General features: G+C 33.7%; 2 protein-coding genes across 12 annotated transcripts in view; one reads left to right on the forward strand and one right to left on the reverse strand.

The window, feature by feature from the left end:
• LOC111378252 (pentatricopeptide repeat-containing protein At5g57250, mitochondrial) overlaps window positions 1-10,973 on the reverse strand; it is a 12,048-nt gene extending 1,075 nt beyond the window's left edge. The window contains exons 1-3 of one of the 11 annotated variants that reach the window (XM_023001428.1): window positions 7,524-10,973; window positions 864-937; window positions 534-622 (exon numbers count right to left, since the gene is read on the reverse strand). In XM_023001428.1, the coding sequence (XP_022857196.1) occupies window positions 7,622-10,831 (3,210 nt within the window). In that variant the 5' untranslated portion in view covers window positions 10,832-10,973 and the 3' untranslated portion in view covers window positions 534-622; window positions 864-937; window positions 7,524-7,621. The other 10 variants (XM_023001427.1, XM_023001426.1, XR_002699829.1 and 7 more) reach the window with 10 other exon arrangements.
• Window positions 2,589-4,042, forward strand: LOC111378255. The gene is made up of 4 exons (XM_023001436.1): window positions 2,589-2,892; window positions 2,988-3,110; window positions 3,488-3,526; window positions 3,611-4,042. The coding sequence occupies exons 1-4, from the start codon at window positions 2,836-2,838 to the stop codon at window positions 3,737-3,739; spliced, it is 348 nt and encodes a 115-aa protein (XP_022857204.1). The 5' UTR covers window positions 2,589-2,835; the 3' UTR covers window positions 3,740-4,042.
• Window positions 10,974-11,914: the final 941 nt, after the last annotated feature.

The raw sequence follows: 11,914 nt of genomic DNA on the forward strand, positions 1-11,914 counted from the left end.
TATAAATCGTTCATCTTAATGGTGTCAAAATCTTTAATGGGTTGAGATTTAGAATGCCAACCCCTAAATTTTAAAGATTTTAGATTTATATAAAACCCTATCAAAAGCTAAATGCGATAATTTTATTAGTTACTACGAGGATTCAAATGACAATGGAACTACACATTTTTAGCAGATGTTCATTTAAGACAAAAATAATAATAATAATAATAATAATAATAATAATAATTATTATTATTATTATTATTATTATTATTATTAAAATAAAACTAATTATCAATTTATAAAAATCTTAAAACATGTAACATACGCATATTTATGAAACATATTTGGTATATTAGATTGGGCATGACAAAATCAGAAATTATCGTACACCTTTTTTCCTTTATCCCGTTTAGTTTGTTCAATCCAACATACCAAACAAGTCCTTGTAGTGCTGCTATTACCAAAAAATTATCTAATTAATGTATTTTCATATTTTACGTCCACAATCACTGTACAATGTCCATAAAGAGCAAGTTTCAGGAGAGTACCTTCTTCATTGATTGCCTTATAAATCTCAAAACATATTTATTCTGATGGAATCTACAAACCATATGGCTATGATCGTAGCATGATGAACCTGCATGTGGAAAATGGGGAAAAATGTCAGATTAGCTAAATATTCATTCAAATGTAAGAAACAGAAAATACAAGGCTGATTGCATGATCAGGTCATCCGCCAGTTTCTCACATACGTCCTATTGTTGCAAGTGCAAAACCAATTCAACCTAAATCATATGATTCGTATACAATCAATATTTGCATCTGTCAGATGGAGAAAGAAGTTTTTACAGACGACGGATTGCTACTGAAGTTCTTACAGGCGACGGATTGCTACTGCAGTTCTTTGACCAGCCATCTGACAATAAGTCTCAAAGCCAACCGCTAACCTGGCCTGTAGTGTTGTTCACTGAGATTTATGTTTGTGAATGACAGAATCAACCAGTCAAAACTATAATATTTTAAGTCACTTTATCCCGCACTACATGTTAGGCTCAAAATCAAATAGCATGATTTTTCAAAAGAAATTATTCAGATTTGAAGTTATTAATATGTGGGTTGATGCTTATAATCAATCTTGAAATGTAATGTTCCTTGTGTATTCATGTTTACTGTAACATCATATAATGAAAATTTAATATCAGATATGCAAAATTATGGTTGGATCCTAAGTGGTTGGATCATAAGTGGTGTTGCTGTGCCTGGGATTAACCAAGCATTGACTCAGATTATAAAATAAAGGGATTTTTTTTTTTTTTGGAGACCAAATCAATTTATTTTATGCATTTAAGTTTGGAAACATGAACATGTTCTTACGTTTACTTGACTCATTGTAAGGTCGCTGATTTTCCATAAAAAAGTTTATTATTTTAAGTATTTTTTAATATATAAACCAGGCCTTGTTCACATTAGATTGTTTGTTTCAAATTATAAAATTTTACTATAGCTTCAGTAATATTCATGTCAAGAAATGGCTTTAGGTAACTCTCCGGGTTTATAATTATTCGGGCATTACAAAATATACACCTGTAAGGATGTGGATGAAAAAGTTTATGCATATGTACACGCCCATACGCATTCTAGATCATTTGATTATTCATAAATAGCCTAAAGGATAGACTAATTAGTAAAAGAATTATCTCAGTGATTTTAAGCCCACTATTTGTCTAACATTATTCAATGAAAATGAATTTGGAATGGTGAATTTTTGAATAATGTATGATTAAAAAATAGGAAAATATTTTCGATTTATATGCAAAACATTTTATTGTGTGAATGTGTAGTTGAAAAGGAGTTTAAGAAAAAATAAGAGTTTTGAAATAATGATAGACAAACAAAGACTAAGTAGCATGCAGATGCCAATTTTAGCCCATGTTTGGCATAAATTAGAATATAATTTTAATCCCAAATTAAAGTCAACGATTAATTTTAATTATATATTTCATAAGATTTATAATTTTTCAACTTTTATAAAAATTTATTAAAAATCTGATTTCATAGTTGTTTTTATTTTTTATTTTTTTCCACCTAATTTAACGTGCCAAAAATATGGGACAAAATAAGTATAGAGTTTTGGTAGATAATGATAAAACCTGTTTATGCATGGGACCAAGTCGGCTTTAGCCCAACCGCGGATGTCAAGTAGCTGGACTTCAAAGTACCAACGGCATACGACATGGACATGACAACATATCAGTTTCCTGAATGTAGGACTAGACAGATTGATTAAAATTTTCGAACAGCTCTCCTCAATTGAAGGTGCACATAATGTTAGTGTAAATATATATATTAAAGCTACATTTTTATGATTTTCTATTTTTATGAATTAAAACCTTTTTGGCTTTGGTTTCGAATTGTGGGGTTGGAATTTTTTGAACCGGAGGAATCAATATTTATTTTACCAAATCCTTGACTTGTTTAGGACATCTCCCTCCCATGTCAGAAATTAAAATGATTAAAAAAATATCAGATGCACTAGGTGTTATTGTAGACAAGTGCTAGAGAAGTGTCAAGTAAGTGTTTCAAAAAATTAAAAATGTATAATAAAATAGGACACACCATGTAGCCTATGAGACGCTTGTCATGGAGTGTACTGAGTGTCGAACACCAAAACTCCACCTTAGGAGGATTCTATGTGCCTCAGGTTTCTATGTGCCTCAGGTTATCTTTATTTATTTGTGTAGACATGTATATGGCTTTGAATAAAAATCTATGTTTTGAAATTTGGCTGATAGATGAAATTCTCGTTGAAACCACTGTTGACATCAGTATATTTTGATTAAACAGCCAGGCATGGAATATGGATGCAACTGCTATTCTGATGAACACTATTTGCCAACATTTTTCCATGTGAGGATTGTTTATATCTAATTATTTATTGTATAATTTAGGACATACCCACCCACTTCGGATAATTTAAAGGGAATATCTTTTCCTCATTTCAGATTCTTGATCCGGCTGGAATTGCAAATTGGTCCGTCACACATGTTGATTGGTCTGAAGGAAAGTGGCACCCAAAAGCATATCGGTCACAGGATGTTACCTTTGAGCTAATGAGAAATATTACAGTGCGTCTCCACTCTTCCCAAACTTTATATCGTTTGAATTTATAGCTTCCACTTTTTTCCCTTGTTCTGAGAGTTCCAGTATATTTTTAGATATAACATCTCAAATTATCATATAATCAACTATAATTCATCGAAAATATTGGTTCAAATGAATCTTGATCTGGTATTGTGGCCACAATATATAGACTTGCAGAGAGCTAAATGATACTTTATATCTCAAATTATCTTATAGTTATTTATGTCATCAAAAATTATTGCTCCCTGTGAATATTGATCTGGTGGCCTAAATATGTAGACCTGCAGGGAGCAGAATGGTAGTTTATTTGTGAGTTGACTACTGAAGCAGATCTAACACTTCTCTTCAATTGTTTTTGCAGTCTATTGTAGATAGTGTGCATGTTACAAGCAACGAAAGGGTTAGTTCACCATGGTGAAAAACTATTCTTCGTTTTAAGTTATGGTGTATCGGGATTCTAAAACTTGTTCATTTTGTGCTGCAGAAGGAAATTCAGATTAGACCTTGCTTGTGGAATGGAAATCAACGTCCGTGTTACTTGTTTGCTAGGAAATTCTTGCCTGAAACTCTTAATAATTTGATGGCCCTTTTCTCCAACTATACTTCTATATGAGTGGGGTTATAGCTTCAGTGTTGATTCTTTGGTCGATTCAAGAGTTGCGCCATTTCTCGTGGAGCTTCTTCTGCTGTTGTAAAGAGCATTGTTTTATATAGAATTGAGTGCTCCCCAATATGACTTCACTTTTAGTACTAATGCAATTGGAAGAACATTGGAGTATACTCCAAGCCGAGCTAAAGATAAAGAACTTTGCTGCCAGTGTTGTTGAGGATGATTTTGGGTCTAATTTCCCCCTCAATTTTGTGGCTGTTTAAGTTTATACCCCAAAAGGAAGGGAAAAAAATAAAAAATAAAAAAAATGGTGGGAACAGGGGACTGACTGCAGCGCTGTATGGTGGGTAAAATCTTTGAAGAACTTGGCAGAAACAATTTTTTTTTCCTTTTTCATTTTTATTGCGAAAATAATTTTTAATTTCCTTTTTTTTTTTTTTTTCCCTTCTTCTTTGGAGTAGAATTCCTGGTAGTCGAATTATAGTATTTGTGAAAAAAGTTTTACATGTTTATGACGTTTTGGAAGTCTTTATTTGACTCCATTTCTAGCATGTTTGGTGCAGAGAATTATTGAATGGAACTAAATAGTATTAAATATTAATAAAGAGTGGCGTTACATCTTTTAAGTCGCAATAAATACGCATAACTGCAATTTTAATGCAAAACTGAAGTTTATAAGGCAAGAAGATGAGCCATGAAAGGCAGCGTACACCAAGAAAACAAAATTGATGGACATTCTCACTTTCATTACAGCTGCAATGCTCCTGTCTTCTTCCTCAGCCATCCCGCTAGCTTCTTCCCCAGCCATACCACCAGCTTCTTCCCCAGCCATCCCAACTGCTGGTCGAGATGAAACAACACGACCTCTCATCGCATCTTGTGTAATGCTCATCTTCGATCCGCCGCCAGAGCCTCAACCAAAGATGAAGATTCTTCGGTGTAGAGACCGTTTGCGTGCAATTGCCCATATCTCCAAAATAACTGGGAGATTATCACCCGCGTACGTTGAAGCCCTCGAACAAGTCCCAAAATTCAAGAAGAATCCAAGTCTGTTGCGTAATTATCTTCGCAGTCTTGTCTGAATAAGCTAATGTCACTGTAGTTATGAGGGTAAGAATCAAAACAAACTCAAATATGAATAAGAATGGTAGTTTACTTTTGAAATGATACATTTTCAGATATGCACCATACTACTGTTTCTGTTACCTTTCGAACAAAACTGTAGAAACATACGTATTTGGATGCAGTACTAGACACTATAAATGATTATTTTGTTTCTTTTTTCTTCTTTAATACTGTCGAGTTTAACTGAAAGTGTTAAATCCTTTTCTTTTCTGCTGGGGGCGGCAGGCAAGGAACAAATATATCTTTTCCGTGAATTTAATGGCTATATGTAAGTAAAGGGTCCCAATATCTAAATCCAAAAGATAGAAATAATCTGAAGAATTAGCTAAATTTTATCTAAGAATTAATCTGAAAAGAGTGAGTTGTGGTTAATCTTTCGGTCTTCTCAATAAGTTATATAAATCGTTCATCTTAATGGTGTCAAAATCTTTAATGGGTTGAGATTTAGAATGCCAACCCCTAAATTTTAAAGATTTTAGATTTATATAAAACCCTATCAAAAGCTAAATGCGATAATTTTATTAGTTACTACGAGGATTCAAATGACAAGGGAACTACACATTTTTAGCAGATGTTCATTTAAGACAAAAATAATAATAATAATAATAATAATTATTATTATTATTATTATTATTATTATTATTATTATTATAAAACTAATTATCAATTTATAAAAATCTTAAAACATGTAACATACGCATATTTATGAAACATATTTGGTTTATTAGATTGGGCATGACAAAATCAGAAATTATCGTACACCTTTTTTCCTTTATCTCGTTTAGTTTGTTCAATCCAACATACCAAACAAGTCCTTGTAGTGCTGCTATTACCAAAAAATTATCTAATTAATGTATTTTCATATTTTACGTCCACAATCACTGTACAATGTCCATAAAGAGCAAGTTTCAGGAGAGTACCTTCTTCATTGATTGCCTTATAAATCTCAAAACATATTTATTCTGATGGAATCTACAAACCATATGGCTATGATCGTAGCATGATGAACCTGCATGTGGAAAATGGGGAAAAATGTCAGATTAGCTAAATATTCATTCAAATGTAAGAAACAGAAAATACAAGGCTGATTGCATGATCAGGTCATCCGCCAGTTTCTCACATACGTCCTATTGTTGCAAGTGCAAAACCAATTCAACCTAAATCATATGATTCGTATACAATCAATATTTGCATCTGTCAGATGGAGAAAGAAGTTTTTACAGACGACGGATTGCTACTGAAGTTCTTACAGGCGACGGATTGCTACTGCAGTTCTTTGACCAGCCATCTGACAATAAGTCTCAAAGCCAACCGCTAACCTGGCCTGCAGTGTTGTTCACTGAGATTTATGTTTGTGAATGACAGAATCAACCAGTCAAAACTACAATATTTTAAGTCACTTTATCCCGCACTACATGTTAGGCTCAAAATCAAATAGCATGATTTTTCAAAAGACATTATTCAGATTTGAAGTTATTAATATGTGGGTTGATGCTTATAATCAATCTTGAAATGTAATGTTCCTTGTGTATTCATGTTTATCAGATGGAGAAAGAAGTTTTTACAGACGACGGGATTGCTACTGAAGTTCTTACAGGCGACGAATTGCTACTGCAGTTCTTTGACCAGCCATCTGACAATAAGTCTCAAAGCCAACCGCTAACCTGGCCTGTAGTGTTGTTCACTGAGATTTATGTTTGTGAATGACAGAATCAACCAGTTAAAACTACAATATTTTAAGTCACTTTATCCCGCACTACATGTTAGGCTCAAAATCAAATAGCATGATTTTTCAAAAGAAATTATTCAGATTTGAAGTTATTAATATGTGGGTTGATGCTTATAATCAATCTTGAAATGTAATGTTCCTTGTGTATTCATGTTTACTGTAACATCATATAATGAAAATTTAATATCAGATATGCAAAATTATGGTTGGATCCTAAGTGGTTGGATCATAAGTGGTGTTGCTGTGCCTGGGATTAACCAAGCATTGACTCAGATTATAAAATAAAGGGATTTTTTTTTCTTTTGGAGACCAAATCAATTTATTTTATGCATTATGCATTTAAGTTTGGAAACATGAACATGTTCTTACGTTTATTTGACTCATTGTAAGGTCGCTGATTTTCCATAAAAAGTGTATTATTTTAAGTATTTTTTAATATATAAACCAGGCCTTGTTCACATTAGATTGTTTGTTTCAAATTATAAAATTTTAGTATAGCTTTAGTAATATTCATGTCAAGAAATGGGTTTAGGTAACTCTCCGGGTTTATAATTATTCGGGCATTACAAAGTATACACCTGTAAGGATGTGGATGAAAAAGCTTATGCATATGTACACGCCCATATGCATACTAGATCATTTGATTATTCATAATTGCACTGCGCAATTATCATATCCCATTATGAAAAAAAAAATGACGTGTCCACGAGGCTTTGTCATGTTGTATCCTTATTCAATGCTACTTAGATTCTATAAGTTTCCTACATGCAAATTAATTTTCGTAGTCTCTTCCACAAGTCAGGAAGAGAAATAACCATGACAAGAAGCTAACTTCTTATAATTTCTGTACCACCTGAATACCGATATGTTCAAACTACATCCTAAAATAGTTTAATACAATATTTTAACACTTAGATATTAAAATGAACATACCTACAGATGCGTGTGTATGGCTACTTCCCTGCAATGAAGAGAGAAGGAGATCTCCCTAGGCCCTCAAAGCAAGTATTAGGAGATTTTGCTACAAACCTCTACCCGAAATCCACGAGCTTTTTTGCCAGTCTATTTGCCTTCGAGAGCTCCCCTTTAGAACACAGTGAATAAACAAGAGCATAATAAGAATCAAATCCTTGCCAATTATATGTTTTGCTTTCTAGATCATCATGAAACTCAGGCATATTTTCTAAGTTTTCAATGCCACATGACTGAGCATGCAAATTGATTGCATGGCAGATTGACGGCTCAAATTCAGTATTTGATTTCATATCATGTGGATTCAATCCATTGCAAGCACGGGAACTCCTCCCAGAAGAGAAAAACATGGATCCAACTTCATCAAGCACAGCAACAGCCTCTACAATACTTCCTTGCTCACACAGAAAGGTGAGAACTCTTTCTACCGACTCTGATTCAACTTCACTATCAACTCTTCTGAGGAGATCAATGACAGATTCAGCCTGAAGCATCTCCCTTAAAATGCTCCGAGACTCTTCCATCCTTCCTTTGGCACACAGGCCCCGAATCAGAAACATAAAACCCAGGAAATCTGGTAATAAGCCCTTGTTTTTAAACTCAAGAAAGAATTTTAGAGCTCCTTCCATGTCGCTCTTCAGGCAATAACCATTGATCAGAGCACCAACAGTGAATCCATCTGGCTTAAGGTGTCTAACCCGTAAATCCTCGAGAAGTTTTAGAGCTTCCTCAAGTAGATTTGACTTGCAATACCCATTAATTAACGAATTGTAAATATGAGCATTGGGCCTAAGGTTCTTGAGGAACATCTTTTCAAACAGCATCCTGGCATCCTGTATCATTCTTTCTTTCGTTAAAGCATCAATCAGTGTACCATATGTAATTTCAGAAGGAACCACATCAATTTTCTCCAATGCATCAAACAATCTAAAAGCTTCAACCAGACACCCTTGGCGGCACAACCCCTTTATGACTGAATTATAAGTGACGATGTTGAGAGCTATCCTTTTATTCTTAGCAAAAGAGCAAAGATCTAAAGCCTTATCTATGTGCCCTTCCTTGCAAAGCGCATCAATTATAACTGAGTAGTCAACTACATTCATAACAGGGGCATTATTTTCTGCACCCACAAGAAGCTCATATGCATCCAAAACCCTACCATCTTTTGCAAGTGTCTCGAGAACAGCAAAAGGAATAGTGATAGACCATGACATCTCTTTCGTCTTTGCAAGAAATTTAAGTGCATTTTTTACGTCACTGAAACACAGGTAATATAATATTATCCTGCTCACTCTAAGATCAGACATGCCATGAACTTTAACAAAGTCAGTCAAGATAGGCTGAGCCAATGATTTTTTGCCATAAAAAAGAAGAAGTCTCAAGATTGAATAGTAACACTTGCTTGTTATCATTGATTCTTTCCTTCTCATCAACAGTAATGCACTGCACGCAGCCTCAGGAAAACCCTTTTTGCATAGAAGACAAATTGCATCATTACATATAATATCAAATATTTCAACTGCAACATTTTCCATTCCGTGAATCACATTTAAAAGGCCATCCGCACCTTTTTCTTTAAATGTTGCTCTCATCAACATCTGATACATTGATTTATTCAGAGGTAAACCTCTCTCAATGTATTCCATGTAAATGTCAATTGCTATATCTGCCATGCCCTTTCTGCAAAGCCCAAAAATAATACTATAGTAACTAGCAGCTGAAAAATTAGATGATTTCCTGAAATCATTGAACATTTCAAGAGCCTCATCAATTCTACCTGCTTTACAGTATCCTTCAATCAGAGTACAATAAGTAACGGAATCTGCAGACAAGTTCATTTTTGGTAGTGCATTATAAACAGCAAAAGCATCCTCAAATAAGCCCACGTTAACTAGTGCTTTAATTAGTATGTTACACATGACTGCATCCATTTGAATATCAGCCATTTCCAGTCTCCTCTTTGTTTCTAAAATCCCTGACACACTCCTTTCTTCAACATATCCATGTAACAATGTAGTGTACGTGATGACATCTCCAACTATGCCCTTAGAGAAATCATCTGCTTCAGACATTCTTCCAGCTTTGCACAATCCGTTAATGACGGTATTGTATGTAATAACACTTGGATTTATACCTTTCTCCACCATTTCATCGAGCAGCTGTAAAACACCTTCAAAATCACCCCTCCTGCAAACTCCATCTATCAAAATTGCATAAGTAAATTCATCAACCTCAATTCCAAAATCTACAATCATTCTAAACATTGCAAATGCCTCCTGTAATTTCCCCTTCTTGCAGAATCCCATAATAATCGCAGTGTAAGTAACTAAATTCGGTTCCACTCCATCCTTCCTCATCTTGTACAAAAATCCAACAGCCTTTTCCACGTTTCCATCCTTCGCAAACCCATCTATAAGTATAGTATAACCAATAGCATCCAACTCCAAATTCCTATCTACCATTTCTCTATATTTTTGAAATGCCTCACAGACTATTCCTTCCCTCAAATACCCGTATATCCAATTGCTATAAAATTCAACATCAAATGCCAACCCGTTATTTTCCATCCAAGTAACTAAATTTAAAACATCATCAATTCTCCTTAGTTTACAATAAGCACTCATAAGAGCTGTACAAGTAACAACATTAGGCTTCAGAGAACCTGACTTTACAGCATTCTCAAAAAACCCAACTGCAAGTTCAGGCTTCCCAATCCTCACAAATCCAGAAATCACGGAACTAGAAACAAAATTATTAAAAGGGTAATTGAGTTTCTCATCAGACATCAACTCTAACACCTCTACCACTCTATCTAATTTCCCTATAGAGCTAAACGAATAAATTAATGAACAAAAAGTATAAGAAGAAGGAAAAATACCCCCATCCATTTTCAAAAATTTCGTCAATAGAGATAGACCCTTTTCAGGTTCTTTACTAAATATGCAAACGCCTTGGACTATAGAATCAAAGATTCGATCTTTATCAAAAATCTTTGACTTCCGCAAGTGGGTTCTCAAGAAATCTGCAGCAGCTTCATATTTGTGCTCTTTTATTAAAGCCTTGGTGAAGATTGTGTGGGTTTGGGAGTCACCTTTGATTTTATTAAAGGTAAGCTGAGAAAAGAAGTGAATAATGGCATTAAATCTTTGATTTCGAGTGAGGAAGATAAGGAAATCGTTGAAGTCATTGAGAGTTGGAGTGAAACCACTCTTTAGAAGGGTTGAGATTGAGAGAGATTTGGAATGATTTCTATGGAGGAAAAAAACCATTGATTATGCAATCCAAATTGCTCGTTATCACAAAAAGAGTCTCTCTTTACACTACGCCATGAAATTTTTTGACAAGAGTATACGCCATGAACGGACGATTTGCCTGCTTCTTAAGAAGTCTTTTCAACAACATCTTTGTTCGAGTAGAAGAGGAAGAACACTATCTGGCCCAAATGGGATATAGATAGTAAGTACAAATTGACATAAATGTCACTAACTTGAGCCGCGTATCGATATGAATACTTTTGTGGACTTTCAGTTGTAACACCTATTACCACAATTATTGTATGTTTTGAAAAGAGAAAACCTATTCGTCCCGAACTAGCTAGCGTGTGTTTAGGAAGTGTTTATAATGTTGAGTTTGACTCTGATTTTAAAGGTTCGAACTAAGTATATTTGAATTCAACTCCTGGTCTTTATTACTTGGGTTTGTCACATTTTAATTTGCGTCAAATTTAATATTGGAATGTTGTCAAATCATTTTTCCATTACTTTTATGCCATTGGGGGGGGGGGGGGGGTTGAGTAGCCATTCATCGATTCATTAAATTAACATAAAGATAGTATTTTTTTTTAAACTAATATTTAATGTAAATATCAAATCAAGTAAGCTCTTGTTTAGTGTAGGTTAAAACCATATTTTTAATAGGTTTTTTTAATATAAAAATTGATGAATATTTGTTGACTTTGATTTGAGATTTTCATCGAATTTTAATTCGAATCAAACATGGGCTAAATCTTATATTATTTTTTATTATCGTTTTCGCTTGATTTTATTGAAACAAAGATTTAATGAATACGTAGTTAATCTCTTACAATTTGGACTTTAAGATAACATGGTATTGGAATCAAGTGAAGATCTAAGTTCATATCTCATTATCACTTATATTATGCATGTATTAAACTTTTGATAAATAAAATTTCATCCAAGCCTAAAGGTATGTAAATCCCCTCAATGACTGTATTTGGCTTGTTTTCTTTAAATATTATTATTATTATTATTATTATTATTATTATTATTGAATACGTAGTTAATCTCTTACAATTTGGACTTTAAGATAACATGGTATTGGAATCAAGTGAA

This window comes from Olea europaea, unplaced genomic scaffold (assembly GCF_002742605.1).
Source record: "Olea europaea var. sylvestris unplaced genomic scaffold, O_europaea_v1 scaffold1797, whole genome shotgun sequence".
NCBI classification, from domain to species: Eukaryota; Viridiplantae; Streptophyta; class Magnoliopsida; order Lamiales; family Oleaceae; genus Olea; species Olea europaea.

Excerpts from the sequence above, each read along its gene's own strand:
- LOC111378255 (XM_023001436.1), top strand. The coding sequence starts at position 2,836 with ATGGAATATGGATGCAACTGCTATTCTGATGAACACTATTTGCCAACA. Across the intron at positions 2,893-2,987 it reads ATTTGCCAACATTTTTCCAT|ATTCTTGATCCGGCTGGAAT; the intron begins GTGAGGATTGTT and ends TCCTCATTTCAG. Across the intron at positions 3,527-3,610 it reads ATGTTACAAGCAACGAAAGG|AAGGAAATTCAGATTAGACC; the intron begins GTTAGTTCACCA and ends TTTGTGCTGCAG.